This window comes from Vulpes lagopus, chromosome 10 (assembly GCF_018345385.1).
Source record: "Vulpes lagopus strain Blue_001 chromosome 10, ASM1834538v1, whole genome shotgun sequence".
NCBI classification, from domain to species: domain Eukaryota; kingdom Metazoa; phylum Chordata; class Mammalia; order Carnivora; family Canidae; genus Vulpes; species Vulpes lagopus.
Window position 1 is genome coordinate 10,017,510 of NC_054833.1, and position 24,433 is coordinate 10,041,942.

The window sequence follows — 24,433 nt, forward strand, 5'->3', positions numbered from 1 at the left end:
TGGTCTGAGTGGGCACATGAACAAGAGGGCATTTGCCTGTTCAGCTCAAGTAGTGGGAGGAAGAGGGGGAAGAAGGGAACAGCCTGGACAAAGACCCCAAGGCTAGGGACAGCATGCTGAGTTTGACAATAAAAAGTTCAGTGCAGGTGAGTTGTGAGAGCAGAGATCCTTACCAGGTGCAGAAAAGAGTCTGGACTTGATCTTGATAATGAAAGGAAGCCAAGAGAGGTGTTTTTTTTTTTTTAAAGATTTTATTCATTTATTCATGAAAAACACACACAGAATCAGAGACACAGGCAGAGAAGAAGCAGGTTCCCTGCGAGGAGCCTGATGCAGGACTCGATCCCAGGACCCCGGGATCACGACCTGAGCCAAAGGCAGACGCCCAATCACTGAGCCACCCAGGTGCCCCCAAGAGAGGGTTTTAACCAGAGAACTGTGATATAAAGATCAACAAGAATTGTGATCCAGTTGAAGGATGGTTGGGTGGTGAGAGGGGATGCATGTGACAAGGCGTGGGGGGGATCTTCCCAATGAAGATGCATCAGACCTCGTCAGTGGTTGGATGTGGATGGTAAAGCAGAGGAAAGGACCCAGCCTAATCCTAAGAAGCTAAGGGACAGGAATTCAGCTCAGAGTGCCCACAGGGAAGCAAACCTAGGGTCTCCTCCCAGCTCACCCTCTCCTGGACTCTCTCTCATTCCCTAGACCTAACAAAAGTTTTTCTTTCTACTTACTTAATTCTCAGAATTGGATATTGTTTGCTTACGCTATATGGATGAAGCTATAACTCCACCAGCTTCAAGATACCGCTTTAACCCTTCCCAACATGAAAAGTGTTAAAAGAAATAACTGTACACACAGATCAGAAGCATACAGGTCATTAAAATGCATAAAACACATCCCTGTAGTTTGTCGGAAGGGACCCTCAGAGGATGGGCACAGCTCAGGGGCCAGAGCCAAAAAGAAGGGTTTCATCTGGCACAAGCACATTGATATAAGCTGGAAAGTATTCATAAAGACATCTTCACGATGTCTAAAGCTTCACTGGAGGAGAAAGCCAACTTTATAATATGGAAGTGAGTCAAATCTTGTTTTTTTTTTGCCCCCGTTTTGCCAGCATCGGCATTGAATTCCCTCAGCTGAGTTCAGCCCGGGCAGCTCATACAATCCTTCCTTACCCCCCACCCCTGGGGCATCCCAGTGGGGTGAGATCAGGGCTCCAGAAAAGCACGAGACAGACGAGAGTATCACAAGTGGGGACAATGGGTGCTGCTTCATGAGATTCCAGCAAGGTGGCCTATTCAAACACATCATCCACTTGGTTGTAGGACAAGTCTGACTCCACCACCCCAAACCCTTCATAACCAAAGTTTCTTTCACTTGAGGATGTATTGCTCTTCTTCCTCTTCAAGGGCCTTCCCCCCTGAGGTTGGGGCGGCTCAACCACCACCGAACCCACAGCATCCAGTCCTTGGCCAAAGGGAACCTCAGCCCTACCCCGCTGGGCTGCATCCGAATGATTGGCCGGGGACAAAAGTCGGTCGCTCCTTAGCCTTTTTCGTATGTCTTCTTCTTTAGTCTGAAAAGCAGTATGAAAGAATAAAAATGAGCCCAAATAACTTCCTCCTGAATATGCCTGAAAAGAGCCTGGGTGGCTTTTCCATTTCATCACTGGGTCACTCAACAAACATTAGGTTGAGGCATGACGGTGGAAGGCAGACACAGGCCAAGGTAGGTAGGCCTTGGTCTCTCTGAGTGGCCAGGTAAGGGGTGGAGACAGGGGCTGGTGGCCCACAGCTGTGAAGGTGGCTTCCCCGCAGGATGGGGGACAGAGGGTGGTGGGGACCGGTGTCCTCTGAAGGTCTACACGGCCTCTCCTCTGCTTCCAGCCTCCACCCCACACCTCCTCCCACTCCCGCCCCAACTGGAGCCCTTTGCTTTCCACATGAAGAAAACCCCATCCTCAGAAGTGAGCATTGCTTCCCGAGGCTACATCGATGGAACCAGCATCTGGCCAGCTTCAAGCTGTTGCTCGACTCCTCCACCACACAAAGAATTAAGGTAAAATTAAACAGCACAGGAAGCCCACAAGTACTTAATGCGAATCTTAGAGCAGCAGGTGGGATAGGCCCGCGCGGAGCGCAGGTCAGGGGGAGGCAGGCTCCCGGGGAGCTCGGGTACCTTCCTGCGGCTCTCCACCGCCCGCATCTTCTCTTCCAGATCATTCATCGTGAAAGCCTTTGCTTCCTTTTTGATCTTAAGCTTTTTCAGCCTGGCTGGTGGCTTTCTCAGGGGCATCGTCGTGCTTACCTGGAGGAAGACAGTTTTCAAAAGGGAGAAATGGACTGTATTCCCTGGTGAGGAGAGAGCCAGGAGGGGTGCAGAACACACGGTGCAAATGTCGATCCTAAGAATCTAAACAGATATGTTGGCAGAGCTACAAACCACAATGTGGACGCTGGTAACAGTGGAACTAATTCCTTAAAAAAAAAAAAAATCTATTAGAAGCCTAGAAGGGGGAAAAAACAGGCCCTTCCTGAAATCCATGAAAAAATGCAAAGGTGTTCTGGAACCCCATGAAGACTCACAAGAAGGAAACATTTGGGAGAAGAAGCACAAGGCAGATGAGCGATGAACATGTAGTTCATGGTAAAAACTGAAATCTGGGGGCATCTGGGTGGTTCAGCTCATTAAGTGTGTGCCTTTGGTTGGAGCCATGATAGCAGGGGCCTGGGATGGAGGCCCCCTCTCCCTCTCCCTCTGCCCCTCCTCCTGCTTGTGTACTTTCTCTCTCTCAAATAAATAAATAAAGTCTTTAAAAAAATAGTTACATCTGATAGTATTGTAATATTCCACAGGCTCCAAATGCCTTTCATTTGGGATCGAGATGGGTTTTTCTGGGTCTCGTGCGGGAGAGAATTCACAATTACTGAGCAGGGACACTGGGCTAGCCTTTGCTGTCAGTACTTGGAGAAGGTTCTCATGACAGCAGGACAAATCCCCAACTATTTCACATGACTGACTACCCTCTCTGTAGTTCAAGGCAGCGATAGTGACGTTCTGATTACAATTTCCAGTTATGAAAGAATTAAATTGTTGTAGAGGGTTTGTAAAGAAAGTTCTAAATACGTGTTTTTTTCTTTTTAAAAATTAATTTTTCATAACCTACGTCGCTCATGAAAAAGTAAAGTGATATATAAATAGTCTTCTGTTTAACCACCTGGCCCCCTAGTTGTATTCATCAGCATGAACTATTTGAAAGAGTCTGGTATGTGTCTTCTCCACACGCATGTACTCATCTACCTTTGTATGTGCAGGACATCTGTAACGTTAAACCAAACAGAAATGGGATTATACCCCCACCAGGCTCTGCAATTTGCCTTCTTCACTTGGTTTCTTATGGGCATCCTTCGAGGTCAGACTATATAGATTTATGACAACTGGGGAAGGTCTCAACGAACTCCAGGGCTTCATTATAAATAAACTGATTATTCTAGGCAATTTCTCTAAAGACTCATAAAGATCAAGAACCTATTGATATCCGATGTAATGTCTAAGAGACCGTCTCTTTATGCTGTAAAACTGCCAGTACTGAGAAAATACATCCAACAGAGAGGTAGTAGCCTAACATAGTAGAAAAAGATACCAGAACAAGACTCAGACAGACCTAGGTTTGAGCCCTGGCTGGGCCACGGGGTGTTTTTGTGGCAGTTCTCAAGCTCTGTAGGCCTTGCTTTCATCATTTTAAAAATGGGGTTAACATTTATTTCACGGGATTTTCTATTTTAAGGAGTTATACAGTAATCACTCAGGAAATGGTAATTACATTTCATTCAGTGAAAGCAATAACTTTTAAATCTTAAAAATAATTTATTAAAAGATTTTATTTATTTCCTTGAGAGAGAGAGAGAGTGAGAAAACACAAGTGGTGGGTGGCGGCAAGGGGTGGGAGGAGAGGGGAAGCAGGCTCCCTGCTAAGCAGGGAGCCCAACATGGGGCTCCATCCCAGGATCCTGGGATCACAACCTGAGCCGAAGGCAGATGCTTAACCACCCGAGCCCCCAAGCAGTGACTTTTTTAATGAAGTTTTAAATTTTAATTCCAGTATAGTTAACATGCAGTGTAATATTATTTCAGGTGTACAATCTAGTGATTTAACACATAAATATACCACCCAGTGCTCATTACTGAGCCTTCCTGAATCCATCATGTGTTTCCCCCATCTCCCATCCACCACCCACCTCCTCTCTGGTAACTATCAGTTTGTTCTTATAGTTAAGAGTGTTTCTTGGCTTGTGCTCTCTCTTTTTTTTCCTTTTGCTCATCTGTTTTGTTTCTTAAATTCCACATATGAGTGAAATCATATGGTATTTGTCTTTCTCAGATTGGCTGATTTCTTAGTATAATGCTCTCTAGTTCCATCTATGTCGTCGCAAATGGCAAGATTTCATTCTTTTTTATGGTTAATATTCCATGTGTATATATACTACCTCTTATTCATTCATTCATCAGTTGATGGACACTTGGGCCATTTCCATAATTTGGCTATTATAGATGCTGCTGCTAAAAACATTGGGATGTGTGTATCCTTTTGAATTAGTGTTTTTGTATTTTTTGAGTAAATACCCAGTAGTACAATTACTGGATCATGGGGGGGGGGTCTATTTTTAATTTTTTGAGGAACCTCCATACTCTTTTCCACAGTGGCTACATCAGTTTGCATTCCCACAAACAGTGCACGAGGGTTCCCCTTTCTCCACATCCTCACCAACACCTGTTGTTTTCTCTGTTTTTGATTTTGGCCATCTTGACAGGTGTGAGGTGATCTCTCATTGTGGTTTTTTAAAAAAGATTTCTTTATTTATTCATGAGACACACACACACACACACACGGGGAGGGGGGAGCGGGCAGAGACACAGGCAGAGGGAGAAGCAGGATCCATGCAGGGAGCCCGATGTGGGACTTGATCCTGGATCCTGGGATTACACTCTGAGCCAAAGAGGACACTCAACTCCTGAGCTACCCACCCAGGCGCCCCATCTCATTTTGGTTTTGATTTGCATTTCCCTGATGATGAGTGATATTGAGCAACTTTCCCTGGGTCTGTTGGCCATCTGGACGTCTTCTTTGGAGAGATGTCTGTTCATGTGTTCAAGCACTGACTTTTTTCAATGACAGCACACAGAATCATCACCAAGTTACAGTATTTGTCTTGAATGGTAGGAATGGAAACCCAGATCACAGGGGCCAGCAGGAGGCCTGAGCTTTAACCTGAGTTGACCACTAATTCCCATGGTGTCCCCTGAGACAAGGTACTTCTTTTCTTTGGACTCTTATTTCCTCATATGTAGAAATAATGAAGAGGGTGAGAACCACAGGGTTCCTTTCAGCTTTAAGAACCATGATTCCCGGAAAGCCTTTCAGAGGGAAGCATTTGTTGAAGTTTTGGCTCAGTTACAGCCATCAGACAGTTTTATGTGGTGAGAAGTTTTTCACTACATGAAAACTGCGGGCTGTTTGTCAAAGCAAGCTCCCCCTCCCCCATCACTGTATTATTTTTATGACAATTGGCTCTCAGGCTCCCTGCTGGCAAAAGCCATTTGCTGCAAAGAGGGATGTTCTTGCTGTAGTGGTTCAACTAAAGATACTGTGAAATTAGTATGAAAACAGTTTTTTAGGGAAGTTCACTCATCGAGGGCTAAAAGAACATGAAATGCTAATCCCAGATTCAGTGAAGAGAGACTGTACGGCTTTACACAGAAGTCTGAATCTTGACTAAAGGAGTAGATAGGAAGTTCTGAGAGACTTGGGATTTCTGGTCTGGGTGGACTCTTCCTGTGGCTTTCTCCTAGCTATACCTACAAAATCAAGTACTTCCTCTCACTTCTGGAAGTTAATCCTACCTGTGCAGCCTTCATTCTTTCCTGAGTTTGACATTTTAGGTAAAAGCCTTGCAAGACCCAAAGGAAAATATCTGCATTCCTTTCCAATGGATTTTATGAAGTCAGGATTTACCAACTGTTGGCACTTAAAAATAACAATGGTCACATTACACATAGAGAAGTGCTACTACTAGAAACTCTGAAAAAATGGACTACAAAACCTACTGAAGTTACTAGTTCAATTCTTGTCTTTAAGAATACCAGCAGAAACATTGCCACCCCAAAGATGCTGTGATAGGGTTTGGAACTTGTTTCCAGCCAACCTTGCTGGCAGCCACTCTGGATTCCTTGGAGCTGCCCTAATTAACTGTTGACCTGCAGATGAACCCACCTTGGCCATGTTCCCTCGCCAAAGTCTGGTGCCCAGAATGGGCCAGAGCTTCTAGGAGACCTGCCATTCCTGCCCTGTCCCTGTGAGGCCTCCCAGGCCAAGCCACATTAGTCGACATTAATCTTACCAGGTGCATGTTTTCCTCCTTCAAAAACTCCCCATGAGGTTCAACAAATACTGTTAGAGACTCTGATGCAAGAGGAATCAATTTCCTGACTGCACTGAAGGTTACCAAGCACAGAAGTTGCCTAGAGAAGGGAATCAACTTTGACCAGAGACAGAGGGAGTCGATAGAGAAATTAGAGTATTATGTTTGGAGACCCTGGGCGTGCTAAGAGGCAGGGAGAAATGAGTTTGGGATAAAAGATGCCTCAAATGGATGATACCAACGTGGATTAATGAGAGCCAATTACATCTCTTATAGAGATCTATACCAATCCAAACACATAGCTACATGTGTATATAAAGTCTGTACATATTTATCATACAACCACTTAGGTCTCTTTAGAATGTTTTAAAGTATCCTGAAAGATACTCTTTGTCTGATATTTCGCTTAATATTATATTCCTTACATATCATTGCAATTCCTTCCGAATGAGAGTAAACTCTTAGTACGAATCTGCTTGAAAGCATGTTATCTGCAGTGAAGGGGGAGGCACTAGGGAATTGCTGTAATACTTGCCAACAAGCAAATGATAAAAAGAAGAAAAGATGAACGGGGAGCCTGAGGTGGACAGATACCCCTGTGGGCCTCTGGGGAGAGAGACTGGCCCACAGGCTGGTCTCCTTATTCAGTGGATGAGTGGAGGACCCTCAGTTTATAGCATCTTTTCTTATATTTCACTCTGCATGAGAAACAAATTAAAGAAGGGGATGGATCTAACACTCACTTGTATTTATACTCTTGGTCTATCTAAGAAATCTTGTTTTTAAAGTTTTCTCACATTTATTATTCCATTTCTCCCCTAATGTTTGATTTAAAAGATTTTTTTGGTACCAAAGAAGAAACTGTGTCACATGTCTAGTTGGCTTCATCGCACTGTAGTAACTAACATTAATATCCTTTTGGTTTGTATTTTTAGACAATTTTATCATCTGTTCTTTTTTTTCTGAAAAAATATTATTAAGTATTGGATAGTTAAAAGTGTGAACTGCCTAATAATATTTCTGCCCTCAGTATGTTCCTTCTTTCAGGATTTACTCATCTTTCTACATTGGCCTCCTAACTTTTCCTAAAATATGAAGATGTCTGATATACATTTGTTCTCAGCTACACCTGAATTGAGAGACTCTACCTCTGATACTGAGCAACTCTATCTCTCCTTCATTTCCATGTATTCCTAGGTATACCCTTAGTCCTCTACCTGAAAATATGTTATTATAACATTATGATAACATACTTATAACATTATAATAACATCTTTTCAAGAAGGTTTTAGAGTTCATTTTCATAGTGAATGGGGGAATTTAATTTCAGAAGATTTAATTCTGGGGCGCCTGGATGGCTCAGAGGTTGAGTGTTTGCCTTTGGCTCAGGTTGTGATCCCGGGGTCTTCGGATTGAATCCCGCATCAGGCTCCCTGCAGGGAGCCTGATTCTCCCTCTGTCTATGTCTCTGCCTCTCTCTGTGTGTCTCTCATGAATAAATAAATAAAATCCTTTTTTAAAAAAAGCTGTAATTCTTTCCAGCTTTAGGATGAATTAGAGGGTTGTGTGCACACGTTGGTAGAATCCTCAGGGGTGGTTCTCAACCTGGACTGTCCACTGGAGTCACTTGGGAGCTTTCAAAAACACTATAGCCAGGGCTCACCCCCAGCCACTGGTCCCAGGTAGGACCTGGGCACTGGGGTTTTTAAAAGCATCCGAGGTGATTGGAATGTGCAGCCAGGTTAAGGACCATGGCCCTCAGCAATAAAACACAGCTGTGTAGCTGTGTTGTTGCAGGTCTGGATTATGCTGGGACATCACGACCTAATTGCAAAGCAAAAAGCAAAAGAAATGAAATGTGTTATTCTTGCCTACCTCTGTGGTCCTGCCACATTTAAATCTTTTTGAGAACACTCCAGCTAGGCTCCTAACAACCATTCCATTGAACACAGTCCTCATCCTGGGCTCACTTAATGATGTCATTGAAAGTCAAGCCCATAGTTTTCATTTTTCAATAGATACATTTCTTTCACAACGAGTTTATGTTAATTAATCTTGTCGGTGCCCTTTTAAGGAAGGTCTCAGTCTGAACTCATTCCTCTCTGGCGTTTGAATCACTGAAAAATGTTTTAATTCTATTTCCATTGCTGTTAGCATCAGGGTTCTACAGCATTTCCCTAAAGGAGGCATCACTTAGCTACTGAAAGTTTCCACAACCCGTCCTCCTCCAGATTACTCTTCTGTCTTTTTCCTTTTGACACAACTTCCTTTTTTTCTGACCCCTGGAGACTCACCCACAACTAGGAAAAAAAATCTCTCCCCTCCTTTTCCATGTTAAAGACCCTTCTTTTAGTACTTTCAAATAAGATAGGGCATTCTAAAGTGCCTTGTATCACAATAGCGTGGCCCAGACGTAAACTGCCATTCTACTGGCATTATCTTTTCCATTATATAATCTCTTTTTACCTTTCCTTGCCCCCTACATCTGCTTATTATTGGCAGCCTGATGATATCATTCATGAGGCTTAGCAATCTCCTCTCTTTTCCCCAAATACCTTCTGCAGGACTTATTTTCTTCTTCAAAAGAAAAATGCCACTTTGGCTTTTATTCATGAGTTCTCAGCATTTCCTACACACAGAGAAGGAAATTACCTTTATTCAAATACTTAAGTGACTTGGTCTAGGTGGCAAACTTGATTTACATAATGCATTTTTTTGTATTCCCAGTTGATTGTTTTCCCTACAAGACTGGGATGGGCAACCATGGAGGAGCCTTTTGATGTTAACCTCTGGTCCCTATTTCCATCATTTCTGTGTCTTTCTTTTCTTTCTCATTCATTTCTCCTTAGGCTTCTTTTCTCCTTAATTCTTCTTTTCATCTTGTTGAGGATGACTAGGGCTGCCTGGGAGCTTTGGTTAACAAGCAAACAAAAGAGAGAACAGAACAAAACAGCAGCAACAACAAAACCTGCCGTCCTCTTCATGGGTTTAGACAGAACTTATTAAAAAATTAAGGACTCAAGACTTGGGCCACAACCAGTTAAAATCGAAATTAAAATACTGCTCACACTATGATGATCAGTTGGATGAATCAACAATGAATCAACAACAACAAAAAAAAAAACAAGAATATTAAGATTTTTGTCATTGTATTCATTTTCTTATGTTTGACCCCAGGTTGTGTATATATAAATGTGTAAGCATATCTATTATAGTTTTGGCAGTCATGCCTATTTTCCTATTTCCTATTTTCCTTAAATCAGAGTTCAGTTTTATAGTCATAATACCTAGTATACAGGCAATGCTTAATAAAAATTGTTCAAAGAATGAAGGTATGTTATTCAATGGGGCTTACTGTCTCTCAAATTCAGTAAAACCCAAGATATGTTTTGTTGGACTCATTAATCATTGAAGATTGGGGTAATTCTTGGGCTGTCTGGGTGGCTCAATCAGTGGAACATGCAGCTCTAGTCTTGGGATCATGAATTCAAGCCTCATTTTGGATGTAGAGATTGCTTAAATAAATAAGCTTTAAAAAATGAATAGAGTACTTCCTAAATCTGTAGAGAAGAGTGATGTGTTGACAGGTGAGAGAATTTATGGGAGAAAAACTGGCTTAGCTAAAGGTCACAATTTGCATGTTGACTCGAAGATTTTGGGGATTCTAACTCGTGATATTCTATTGCTATTATTAACAATAAACTAATGCTAATTATAGAATTACTTGCCATGACATCATAGGATTCTCCATTTCTAAATACTTTGCTGTGGCTTTGTATTATTCCTTGAACAATTAATTCCTCCAGAATGTCTGATGACTTTTGTCGCTCTCGGCTTTCTAGGGGTTGGGGTTTATGGATTAATCCACTGGTCACTAGGTCTAAGGGAAAAGAAAAAAGAAGGAATAAAAATTTAAATATGAACATTTTATCAATCAGATGCTAAACAGATGCCTTATAAATCATGCTACTTAACTAAATCTTAATCTCAACACTCTTACCTACATATGTTTCCATTATAAATCTTTGAATCGTTTCAAGTTCAAATTCTTAATGTTCTTACAGAGGATACACATCAGCATAATATACTATTTACTTAGCAGGCCTCATATTAACATAACAAAAAGTCTTTTTCATGTGCTGCTATGTACTACTTTTTTGTTATAACAACACTTATACACTTGAGTATGACTACTTGGGTTCTTTACACTAATTATGAAGCTAAAGCGCAGCTAAGCAGAAGATATCTTTCCAGTGACTCCTCTGAGTTGCAGTTTGGTTTCTATGCTTTGTATACAAAGGATAAACAGTGTGATGTTGCCAAGAGACTTCTAGTTCTGCAACCTTGAGTTTACAATGACGCCATCTGCTAAATCTATGTAAGAGCATGCTTTTTCGAAAAGGGTCTTTGAACCAAATCACAATTGAAGTCAAATGATATCAGCTAAAAATTTATTATTGATTCTAAAAATGGCACTGAAACATTTTCTTGGGAAGCCTTTATAACCTGTACTAAGCCTCCCCCCAACTACAAATCACCCAATTCTACAAACAAGCAAGCAAGCATCTGTTTTTACAGACTCACATCATACAATAAAGGTGCAATGAGGAGTCCTCAGACATGAGCTACCTTCTATTTTGTAATCATCAGGAAGTCCTGAGAGTAACCAAATTCATCCCATCTAGTAGACAGAGTCTTTTTATGAAAACTGATCTCACTGGTTAACAAAGACAGTTTTCACGAATGTGCAGGGAAAAGATTGCAAAACACACACACACACACAGACACACACACACACACACACACACACACACACTAACCAGATGTCTCTCACTTCAGAATATTCACCTTGTTGTTACAAGAGACCTCTCTAATTGACCATGCAAGTAACTTCAACAAATCAACTATAATCTCATTTCTCGTCCAGTGCTGTGTCTTCTAGTGTTTGGAATAGACTCAATGTTCACTTTAAAGAGCTATATACAGATTTTGGTACAGAACGGTAAAGCATGTCTTTCAGGTGGGTAAACTCGTAAGCTAGAGCTTGAAACAATAGAAAAAAAACGCAATAAAAAGAGGTAAATTATCTTCAAAGAATTAGAAGGATTTTTAAAAGATATTTATTTAATTATTCACAAGAGAAACAGAGAGAGAGGCAGACATAGGCAGAGGGAGAAGCAGGCTCCCTGTGCAGAACCTGATGCGGGACTCCATCCCAGGACCTCGAGATCACGACCTGAGCCAAAAGCAGACACTCAGCCACTGAGCCACCCAGGCATCCCAGAAGGATTTTTTTTTTTAACTTTTAGAAGGTGGGCTTCTCTGGAAAGGTCAAAATAATAGTTAACTATTTACTGAGCACTTATGTGCCTGGCATCTTATTAGATACTTTATATATTTTATAACATTGTGAATTCTATGATTCTCTAGCATATAAATAAACTATATGAGAAAGGTGAATTAACTTGTGGAAGGTGACATGAGTAGGAAGAGAATCAACTAAGATTTAAATCCAAGAATGTCTGACTTCAGTACCTATGTTCTCAGCCACCTCACTGCATTCTCTAAGGTCAAGGAAAGAGCTCCACTGTGTGGTCCATTTCCATCCCAGGATGTTTCTAAAGAGAATGTCATCGTTGATGACTATCACTAACATTATACAATTGTTACATTGTTAAAATGATTATGAAATAAAAAAATAATTAACTATCTCTCAATTATTTTTCTGAGTCCACCCAAATGCTGGCTTGACATTGACAGTGGCTAACCTACAGAGAGACCCCTTGCTATGGCAGTCATTTCAACTAAATCCTCATGATTTCCTGGGATACTGAAGACGATTGGAGGAGTGTTTGAAAGTGACATTAAGCTTCTTTCAGCTTATGAAAGTAGTACATGCTTATCATAATAAACTTGGGAAATATAGAAAAGAATAAAAAAAGGGAAAAAAATGTGATCCTCTTACCATTCAGAGATTACCACGATTGATATATCAAATTCTATTTTTGCAAATTTGACATCATACTGAACATACAATTATGTTTCCTATGCACTTAACATATAAATTAGCATTTTCTCACAAGGTTAAAAATTCTTCATAAGTGTCAAGAGTGAAGCTATACAAGAAAACGAAAGTAAATTCATCTTTAACTCTGGCATAGGAAAAGGCTTTCTAACTATGACTCAAAATCCAGATTCAGTAAAAGAAAAGATTGATAAATTTTACATTAAAATAGTTTGCAAGGCAAAAAAGAAAAAAAAGCAATAAAGTTCAAGTGCAGACATTGCAAACCTCCTGATTTGATATACTAAACAGAGTACAGTATCATTTTTGGTATTTTTGCTCAAAATGGATAACCTGAAACTAATCGTGAGGAAATATCAAACACAAACTGAGGAAGTTTCTAGCAAATAAAATGGCTTATATCTCCAGATACATCAATCAGATAAAAGACAAAGAAAAGCTGAGGGACCGGCTCCAGATAAAAGAAGAAAAAGACCACATGATACCTAAATTAAACATGAGATTCTGGATTAGATCTCAAACTGGAAATTTATTTATAAAGGACATTTGTGAGACAATTGATACAATTTGAATATGCAGATGAGATAATGCACTGCATAAGGGGTAATTTGCTGATTGTGATCCTTGTACTGTGATTATACAAAGACTATCCTTGTTTTAGGAAACATACTGGTGTACTTAGGAGTACAGTGTCGTTATGTCTAGGATTTGCTCTCAGAAAAAAAAATCTATGTGTGTGTGTGTGAGAGAGAGGGGGACAGAGAGGGACCACGATGCATGCAATTATATCACATACAAATGTGGCATAATGTTAGCATTTAGGGAATCTGGGGGGAAAGAATACAGGTATTTGTTTTTTTGCAACTTTACTTACATTTGACATTATTCATAATAAGAAGTTTGTTTTTTTTTTTTTTAAAGGAAAGACTTGGGAAGTGTTCCTGTGAAACTTGAAATCTGTAACAAATACTCTAAAGATGGGCAGAGCAGGGATGCAGAAAAGAGACAGGGAAGAAATCAGGCAGAGGACAAATATAAAGCTTAGGGCACTGGTTCTTATTCATTCCATGGCAAGGTCTCTCCTGGAAACTAATCTACACCACATTTTGGGAACACCTGCTTTATTATTTTTTCAAAGACTATTTATTCATGAAAGGCACAAAGAGAGAGAGGCAAAAACATAGGCAGGAGAGAGAAGCAGGCTCCCTTCGGGGACCCCAACGGGGGACTCAACCCAGGACCTGAGCTGAAGGCAGATGCTCCACCACTGAGCCACTCAGGTGCCCCTGGAAACACCTGCTTGAATATTTCCACTCCTTCTACAGGCTGGTGTGTCTGACAGCACTAGCCCACTGGACAGAGTGACTGATGGCACCCCCAGGTCCCTGTGCACCTGACAGTCCTCAGTCTGTGAGCGCCATAGACACTGTCCAGGAGGGATTCCCAGGGACAAAATTATCAGCAAGAACTATACATTCTGGCCTGACACGCAGAGAGAGGAGGGGCCTCCCTGCTGTCCGCCCCCCACCCTTCCCACCGTCCTCTGAGGTCTCGTCTGCCTCACATCAGAACCACAAGATCAAGGCTAATCTGAAATCTATCACAAGTAGAGTGAGCCACCAAAGTCCAAGGGAAAGAATCTCATTTACAAACCCATCTATTTCCTAGGGAAGACAGGACAGTGGTGAGGAGTGACACGAAAGCCTTCCCCTCAAATAAAACAGAGCACATTCCCTTGAGTTCTGTCGAGTTCAGTTTGTCTCAGAAGCTGACAAAATATAACTAGGGGCTCTTCAATCAACACCAGGGGGGTAACTTCAGTAAAGCCAAAACCACCACGGGAAAAACCAAAATAGTTTCTAGGGGCACACCAGGTCATAATCATTTGTTCCGTGTTTCTGAAAGATGATTGTTTTGTATACTTGGTGATCCTTTGAATGGGAGACAGAGGGGAAACAGTTTGATGTAGGTTTTCTTTATTTTTTTTTTCAAATGTAGAACTTTCTCTTGGAGAGATGTGAATACAGCAGAAGTTTACAGGAATTTCACCACAGCCTGTGTGACTCCTATTCCCAAGGTCTGCCAGCAAGGGCTGTCAGCTTAAAAAAAAAAAAAAAGGAAAAGAAAAAGAAAAAAAACCAAGATGGTTTTGTGTGTGTGTGTTTTTAAAGACTTTATTTATTCATGAGAGGAGGCAGAGACATCGGCAGAGAGACAAGCAGGCTCTCTGCAAGAAGCCTGATGCAGGGACTCGATCCCAAGACCCCAGGATCACAACCTGAGCCAAAGGCAGATGCTCAACTACTGAGCCACCTCCCCAGCATCCCCCAAGATGGTTTCAATTGCTTTATCTACAAGATGATTAATGGTTCGCATTATTTATTCAAATAATAAAGGCCTAAAGCCACACCTTAATGTCCCAGAGATAGGGACTTTGCCATCTGGAGCACTGCCTGGCCCACAAAACTGTGATGAAAGGGTTGTGAACACACATCATACAATGTAATGATGAATATAAAAATGAGAGCTATTACCTGAATTTATTCTTCTGTTTCTTTCACTAAGTGATGGGGAGCTTTCTGGTATGGTTCCAGGTAAGCTTCCCAGGTTTTCCAGGCCGTTGGGGCTGCTCCCTGAATCCTTGGGAAATGCAGCTTCATCTTGGGGCCTGCAGCCCTCCCCAGAATGAGTCACAGGGATGTCAGCCTGCGAAAAGGGAACCGCTTCATGAGAGTCAGGATTTCTTAGAAAACAGTTTCTTTAAGGGCCTTGAGATAGCACGATTATCCTGGATTACCCAGGTGTAACCACCAGTGTCCTTACAAGGCAGAGGCAGACAGAGACGTGACTACAGAAGTGGAGAAGGTGATGTGCCAGGAATGCAGAGACTCATCAAAGATGTTACTGGCAGCGGAGGGAGGAAGGGCCACCAGCCAAGGAGTGAGAGCAGTGCAACTCTAGAAGCCAGGACATGCAAGGAAGAGGATTCTTTCCTCATAGCCCCTGAAAGGAAAGAGCCCTGCCAACACCTTCACTTGAGCCCAGTGGAACTGACTGTGGACTTCAGATCTCCTGAAGTGGAAGAGAATAAAACTGTATGGTAGTGAGCCACCAAATGTATGATAATTTGTCATAGCAGCCATAGAAATGAATATAGTGTTTACAGGAATCTATCAGATACAAGCTACTATGCTGAGCACCTCAGATGACGCCACAATGAAACGTTCATTAAATGTGAAAAGTAAAGATATCGTTGTGTAAAAAAAGGTTTTTTTAAGTGAAAGTATCTTTATTGTTTTTGTTGATTAAAAGATACAGGCTCCTTGTAAACATAAATAATATAGAAGGAAATTATTGATGATCAGTCTATGTGTTGACTAAGCTAGTCCATATAGTATTATTATTCAATGAAACATGAATCTAGGTGCTGTTGTGAAGGTATTTGGTAAACGTGGTTAATGTCTTCAATCCGTTGACTTTAAGTAAGAAAGAGTATCCTTGATAATCTGGGTGGGCCTCATCCAATCAGTTGAAGGTCTTAAGAGTAGAATTGAGATTTCCCTGAGGAAGGAGTTCATTCTGTGGACTGCACCTTCAGTGCCAGCCTTTCCTTTCTGACCACTTATGCTATTGTGTGGATTTTGGACTTGCCTAGCCAGGGCTCATAATTGCATAAGCCAATTCCTTGTAATGCATCTATCTATCTATCTATCTATCTATCTATCTATTTCTCTCTCTCTCTCTCTCTCCAGCCCCCAGCCATAATTTTGATTCTGTTCTTTTGGTAGAAATAGAATGATCAGAAACACAGTAGAAAGTAAGTACCATTCCCTAGACAAATGCACTATTAACATCTTAGTATGTAACTTCTCAGATGTGTTTGCTCCAAGAAATATAATCTTTAAAAACAAATTGGAATTGGCTAATTAGCACCTGAAAAGATTCTCAATTTCACTAGTCAGTAAGGACTGCAAGACCAAAACCAGAAAGGGAGACTACCTCACCTCCACCAGGATGACTATAATGATAAAACCACAGAATAAGTGTGAACAGGCACGTGGAGAAAATGGAACCTTCGTACAGTGCTGTGGGAATGTAAAATGGTGCACCCACTTTGAAAAACAGTTTTCTCAAAAAGTCAAAAAGAGAGTTAGCCTTTGATCCCAAAACTCCACTTCTAGGTATATAGACCCAAGCAAAATGAAAACATATGTCTACACAAAACCTGGCACACAAATGTTCAAAATTAATATTCATAATATCTAAAAAAGTAGAAACATCCCAAATGTCAATCAACTGATGAATGGGTAAATAAAATGTAGTCTATCCAGACCAAGGGATATTATATGGCAAAAAATGAGATGAAGTACTGATGTATGCTGCTACATAGGTGACATTTGAAAACATTATGCTGAGTGAAAATAGCCAGATGTAAAGATCGATCCATTTACCAAACATTCAGAATAGGCAAATTAATAGAAACAGAGTATAAATTTAGTGGTTGCTTAGGAAGTGGAGGTTGGCCACTAATGGATAGTGGTTTCTTTTGTGGGGAGGATAAAACTGCTCTAAAATTAGATTGTGGTGATGACTATGGATTGTGCATTTTAAATGGGTGAATTGTATGATATGTGGATTATATTTTAATAAAGATATTTATGAATCAAATAAATCAGGCTATATATTAAATGGTATTGTATTATATTTCTGTAACTTGTTTTTTTTCCATTAACAATATATCAGAGACATTTGCTTATATCAGTATATATAGGTCTACCTCATTCTCTTTAATGGTGGGGAGTAGTCATTTACTTGATGACTGTAGCATAGTCTATTACATAATATACCACAATTTGTTTAACCAATTCTTCTTCTCCTCTGAGTATTTGAGGGCCCCAGGACCCCACCTCCAAACCCCACTATTTCCAGCAATGCCCTGATACACTAAATACCACATTGTATCTTGTTGGGGCAGCAGAAGGTGTAGAAGAAGAAAAGATGCTTGAATTGGGTCTTGAATGAGTTTCCAGTTGGCAAGATGAAAAGGTCATTCTAGACAGAGGCTAAGCACAAACAAAGTCAGGATATGAAACGATATTGTGAGCATATGAACTTGAATTATTCCAGTGGAGCAGAATCAGAAGAAGGCAGAAAGGGTAGGTGCTGAGGTAGGAAAGAGAAGTTAAAGAGTTTGATTTTATTTTAAATGTAACAGATATCCTACAAAGGAAGTAAAATAAAACGATCAGGAATGTGTTTTTAGAAAAATCACTGGGGTTAGTGCAAACTAGGGGAGCTGAAGGAAGCAATGAAGAGACAGAGGAGGGCAGCCAGTAACAACGATTGCAATTGTCCAGGTGAGGTCCTATTGAATATGAACTAAGACAGTGGCAGTGACACTGGGATATAGAGATGGGCCCAGAAACATTAGGAAGGAAGACAGCACACTCCTCAGAACTTCCATTTAAAGGAAAGGGTTTTCTCTGGTTAAAAGTTATGACTCCAGGGACTAAACAGAAAGCATTTCCTTTGGGAAAACTGAATTAAAGAAATAGGACATCAGCCTGAAACTCTTGGTACTCCCACAATAAAAATCATGGAAATTAAAAAAATATATATAAGCACATTTGTTCACTTTCTGGAAGCTCTCCAAAGTGCTTTCAAATCCCTCAGAGGCTAAAGTAGAGATCACAGCAGCTAGGTCATGGCAGCTCCAACACCTTCAGGTTCTTGTCACTCAATTAAGGATTCTCCTATGTTTGTAGGGAGACCCACATAGCTCCTTATCACCATCTTTACACAGCACAATCGCTCCAGCTAAATCAACATCACTTCATTGTGCTGAGGGTTAATTAGTTCTGTGCTTCAAGATTACACGGGAAGGCATGAAAAAGCGACCAACTGAACAAACAAACCAGTAAGCAAACAAAAAGTCAACCGAGTTGAAATACAAATGGCATAAGGAGAAAGCATGAGAGCAACTATGTGCTTTTCTTTCCCTCCGTTTGTCTTTCTTCATAGACACAGTTACTGCCGTGTAGTTCCTGTACAGAAAGCTGACCCAGGAAAAGTCCTAATGTATATTATGTATTATTATAATTATCCTATAACTAAAATCTTATTCTATCACAGTCTTTCTCTTTCACGTGCGCAGACACATTTATACACACACATATCACAAATATATAAAAATATATATTGTTACATATAACAAAAGGAAAGGAGACTGATGCTTTTTCAGGGGCTCACAGTTCATACTGAAGGTAAAGCAAAGATCGTGTTAGGTATTCTTGCCCCTCTTTCCAAATAAAATACTAAAAACCAGCATCTGCACTGACAGGTAATTTCACAAGTTGTTTTGTTTTGCACACCCTTTGTTTCTTGAGCCTAGCAAGGCACAGAGTTAAACACAGGGATGAATTTTTTTTTTTAATTTTTTTTTTTTTAAATTTATTTATGATAGTCACAGAGAGAGAGAGAGAGGCAGAGACACAGGCAGAGGGAGAAGCAGGCTCCATGCACCGGGAGCCTGATGTGGGATTCGATCCCGGGTCTCCAGGATCGCGCCCTGGGCCAAAGGCAGGCGCCAAACCGCTGCGCCACCCAGGGATCCCAACAGGGATGAATTTTGCCATTTAACATTTCCTATTGGAGACCTTGAAAAATTAAACAACAACAACAAAAATGCCCATATTGGAGCTGAGAGCAAATTTGAATATTCTCAATCTCAATGGTAGTTTTTCACAAGTGCCACAACCCATAATGATCTCCCAATGGCTTCATCAAAGCCATGAATGCTTCACCCATGTATGCTTCCTTAGATCCAGTCTGCCTTCAAGATCTGTTAGCGACCACAGCTTAAATGGTAACAGATGAAACACAATCTTTTGACATAAAATAACATATACCAGCCTTCAGCCCTCATGAGCAGAAATGTCAAGTTTTTCTCTTTGGAAAACTAAGAATGCCTTTCAAATATCTTATCTATGTGCAACACATTCTAAAATTTTAACCAAATTTCATAATCTAGGCTTGAGAATAGACAGAGTTCAAAGACCAGAGATATTTACAAATTAATTATATTATTTATGCCTCTCAGGGATATGGCAAAACAGTTTTCTTGTTCTTTTTAATTCATTCAGGGTGTACATGTTCACACCAATGAGAAGTCTCTCAGCCATGGTGCTGGCGGAAGGGGTGGGGAGGTGGGTGGGAGGTTTTATTTTTTCTTTGAGATGCAGTTGTGGCAGAAATACAGATTCAAGAAGTTTCCATATTTTGTATTGATTCCATACATCAATGATCCATACATCAATGATTTATACATCATTGTCTTGGGGATAAAATCTTATCAATTTTAGTTTGTTTTATATATTTTTAAAAATATTTTATTTACTTATTCATGAGAGACACAGAGAGAGAGGCAGAGACATAGGAAGAGGGAGGAGAAGCAGGTTCCATACAGGGAGCCCAATATGGGACTCGATCCCGGGACTCTGGCATCATGCTCTGAGCCAAAGACAGATGCTCAACCACTGAACCACCCAGGCATCCCAAATCTTATCAATTTTAGACAGAATTGGAAAGCAGTGAATGCTAAGCTAGCAGCTACACGTGGGAACCATCAGCATTCCAAAAAAGATATTACTTTTAACTACAGAGAGAGTTGTTTTGTTTGTTGTGGGTCTGGAGGTACTATAGGTTGTGTTCTAAAGCTTTTGGGAAACACATTGCCAGTTTGGAGTCATTTGTCAAGTGTCCCCTGAGCTGGAATCTTAAATCACATTATTGGCAGGTGCATTTTATAAATGTATTTGTCTTTAGACATATAGGAAAAAAGTATTCTTCAAAACTTGATTTTTCTAGCTTACATCTAGTGAGTGGTAAAAACAAATAGCAACCCTCCAAAAAACACCCCGGAATATCATCTTTTAAAATTTTGGACTGGTCAAGGTCACTTAGTCCTGTTTACTGGTGATAAATAAGACTTTTCTTGTCAAAGATTAGGTAAGATCTGTGAAAGGTCCTTAGAGATTATCTATTTCAATCTAGTCTGTTCCCTCTCATAATAAGCCCAGAACTCGGAGTTCATCATACAGAAGAACATTTCTCCAACTGAGAAAAGTTTCCCAGGTTTTTTCTAATTATGCATTATTTTATTACCGTGTCTTTTTAGCACTTTAGACTAAGATACAAGGGAGGAGAAAGCCAGTAGGCAGGTCTCAAGAACTTCGACCCAGAATTTTTAAAGTTGTACCACTACGAAACATAAATATTTCAAGCAAGCAACCATGTTCATCTCATTTTAAAGACACCAGTGAACTACTGAACTTTCAGCCTGTGCATTTAGGAAGTTAGCAAAAGCAGCAGTGTTCTGATAGCTAGAGAGCATTTAATTAATAATCATACATTTGCTGGATCAGATTTTCAAAGTCAAAGTGTTTGGGGTGGGGAAGGAGGGATATGCCTGAATCGACTCTGAGTCTATTTCCAGGATATTTTAATATTGAATTTCCTCCTTGCTGACTGTCATTAGTTTAGTTATGTGACTAAGAGATAAGAAGATACCAAGCAGGAGCCAGGGGGGACATGGAGTCACTCAAGCAATGTTTGTTAGTGCCTGGTCTGCATCAAGCACTGTAGTAAGCGTGGGAGACACAAAGACAAAAAAACCATTTCCTGTCCTCAAGAATGTAGTAACTCAGGATGGGAAGCAGATATGAAAACAGAAAATAAATACAATAGATGTTTTGAAACATGGTAGGAGAAGGTATAAGGTTAACTCTGCCAGCATGGTGGCAATAGCAGGGGTGAGGGGGACAGAGGCAGGAAGGAGGTCTTGAGTTGTCTTGAAAGATGGGTATATATTTGCATGCGGTCCCTCAGGGAGGAGGGGGGAGTCCGAAGGGAGGGTAAGCAACAGGTGCAAAAGCATGGAGATAGAGACCGAATGGGTTTGGAGAGCAATGAGTAGTGAGATTTGAATGAGAAATGAGTGTGGGAAGAGATGAAGCAGGGGAATGTGACAGGAGGCAGCTCAAGGATGGCTGGTAAGATGCGCTAAGGATTTAGGATTTTATCTTACATAAATCACTGTGATAACGACAGTTGTACTAACTCATATTAAACACTTATTCTGTGCCAGGCATTGGTATGATCATTTCCCGTGGATTTAATCTCTGTTGACAACTCTATAAAATAGCTAGTATTAGAATTACCCTCATTTTACAGATAAGCACAGAGAGGTTAGATAACTTGACCAAAGTCACCCAGCTAACAGTGAACCCAGAAGTCAAACTGAAGTAACGATATTCTTGACCACTGGTTTGTATAACTACCTAATGGGTTGGCAACTGTTTAGTCACCAGAGGATGACATAATCAGATTTTACCTTAGAAGGATTGCTCTCAAGGTCATGCAGAAGCCTGGAGCACAGGTGGGGGTGGGCAGTGGAGGAAGGATCTAGAGAGACCAGTTAAGAGACTCAACAAAAATCCAACAGAGAGGTAATGACTTTCATACCCAGGGAATTCAGGAAAAAACACTGAAACCCTCCGAAGCCTGAGGAAGCTTGGCTTATAGGGACCTAGTGGATCTGACATGCAGAGGATTGTCTTTTTAGCATTTCCTCCTGCTCTATGCAACAACATCATTTTCAGTAATAACCATGAAGTGAAACAAATAATAATGGCCAGATAAGAAACACGAATAGTGAAAATTTCCTTCTGTGGAAGTCTTATACACATGCATGACAGTAAAGTAAATTAAAAAATAAAGATTTTTTCCTACAAAAAAGACAAAAGCACAATAAGTTAATATTTTAAATCACGTTAATATAGTTTTTGGAAAAAGGGAGAAAATGTATTCCTATATATTCATCCAAAGCAGTAATGAGTAATAAAGACGACCAAATTGTTTCTAAGAAGCCCATAAATCTATGAGGCAGAAGGAGCTTTTTTTTTTTTTTTAAAAAGGATTTATTTATTATTTGAGAGCCAGAGAGAGAGCCAGAGAGAGCACAAGTAAGAGAGAGAGAAAGGGTGTGTGAGCACAAGCAGGGAAAGGGCAGAGGAAGAAGCAGGCTCCCGTCTAAGCAGGGAGCCCAATGTGGGGCTCCATCCCAGGACCCCAGGATTATGACCTGAGCCAAAGGCAGATGCTTAAGGGACTGAGCCACCCAAGCGCCCCCAGAAGGAGCTTTAAACAAACATTTACCACGTGAGAAGGGAGTGTCACAAGGGTAGTGTTTGGGCTCAGTGCTGAAGGATAAGTAGGAATTCATCAGGTGAGCTGACTGGAAATGGGAGTCTGGGGAGGGCATTCCAGGAAGAGGGAATGGCATGGGGAACAGCATGGAACCATGTTGATAACTGGAGGAAGGGAGCACTGCAGGTTCCTGAGGCAGAGCCGAGAGTCTGCAAGTGTCTGTAACTGGACAAGATAATGTTAGAAAGACCAGTGGGACCATGTGTAAAAGGTTTTGCACACTCCAGGGAATTTTTTCTTAGAAAGACAAGTGGTAGTGTAGGACGCAGATGGGGTAGGGTGCCAATGGGAGAGGCAGGAAGACCCAGTAAGAGGTAATAGGACCCTAAAGTCAGAAGAGGCAGTTGGGATAGAAAATAGAAAACAGTGTCACCATGGGTGGGCACCAAGTCCTAAGCCCAAGTCTCTGGTTTGTTTTATGATGTGCTCCAAGAACCCAGCACGTGTGCCACACACACAGTAGGTGCTGTAAGTGGCACCAAATGGCATCTTGCACTTTGTCTACTGAAAGAAAGGTGTGCTCTTTAGACAGTAGCTCCAAAAAGGGCCTTTCAAAAGGGTGACCATAAACCCTGGTTTTCTGCAGACTGTATGAGCTTAAGTCAGGCTGGGCCAATTTGTTAATAGTGTTCCTTTTCACTCTTAAAAGTATCTTGCTGTGATGACAGATTATATGGTAATATTACCTTTGGGTGACCCCTCTCCAATGTATACCATTGTGGGTTCCCAGCTTCATTCGTGGAATACTGATGGTGGTGAGGATGGGGAGACATCCTGGAGCTCATTTCTGCCGGGACCAACCCATCCCTCCATGCCCCACTCTGGAAAAAATTCCCCTTTGTGTCTCCAGAAGAATCATGGGGTTTGCAACCGAGAGGGAGAGAGAAAGAGAGAAGAGAGAGAGCATTGGAATGAGAGTCTTGAAAATCAGATTCTATCTCCGGCTCTGCCCCCAAATAAGCTGGGCAGCCTGAGGCAAGACGTCCACCTCTCTGGGTCCTCAGGGGGAAGCGAGAGGGCACAGCCAGACGGAAGGCCTCTAAAATCTCTTTGAGGGCCAAGTAATCCTCAAAGGGCCCCCTTTCTGGAAGCCAACGGAGTGAGACGGTTCCCAGGAGCTCCCCTCAGCAGCCCCAGCTCCGCACAGAACACACCTGCTCCCCCTGCCTCTGCTCTGAGGTGTGATCACCTTCTCAGGTTCTTGAAACACAAAAGGCTCCCAAAGCTAGGCCTCTGGCGCATGAGTCTCGGGGAAGGGGGCCCACCCACTGCCGGGCACCCAGCTGCAGGCCACTCCAGCCCCCCTCCCCGCCCCAAGCCTGGCAAAAGGCGTTCTGCCCGCTTCGATGTCGTGCGTGTTCGTTTTACCTTAAATCCCTCTTCCCAGCCCTTCCTGGGCGCGGGCACGCGTCTCTGGTCCTCCGCAGCCTGGGAAGGTCCGCAGCCCATGCTCGCCCTCCCGGGGCGCCCGCTGCTGCGCCCCTGCGCCCCCGCCCCGGCTGCTGCGGCCCTGCACCCCTGCTGCTGAGCCCCTGCACCCCCGCCCCCGCTGCTGAGCCCCTGCACCCCTGCTGCTGAGCCCCTGCACCCCCGCCCCCGCTGCTGCGCCCCTGCACCCCTGCTGCTGAGCCCCTGCACCCCCGCTGCGCCCCTGCACCCCCACTGCTGAGCCCCTGCACCCCCGCTGCGCCCCTGCACCCTTGCCCCCGCTGCTGCG

The 24,433-nt window shown here is 41.8% G+C and overlaps 1 protein-coding gene across 1 annotated transcript; it reads right to left on the bottom strand.

Moving 5' to 3' along the window:
* Nucleotides 1-339: 339 nt before the first annotated feature.
* Nucleotides 340-24,245, bottom strand: STMND1 (stathmin domain containing 1). Its single transcript, XM_041771056.1, has 5 exons — nt 24,085-24,245; nt 14,985-15,156; nt 10,154-10,305; nt 2,185-2,313; nt 340-1,582 (listed from the first exon to the last, which is right to left on the bottom strand). The coding sequence occupies exons 1-5, from the start codon at nt 24,163-24,165 to the stop codon at nt 1,301-1,303; spliced, it is 816 nt and encodes a 271-aa protein (XP_041626990.1). The 5' UTR covers nt 24,166-24,245; the 3' UTR covers nt 340-1,300.
* Between the last annotated feature and the right edge of the window lie 188 nt (nt 24,246-24,433).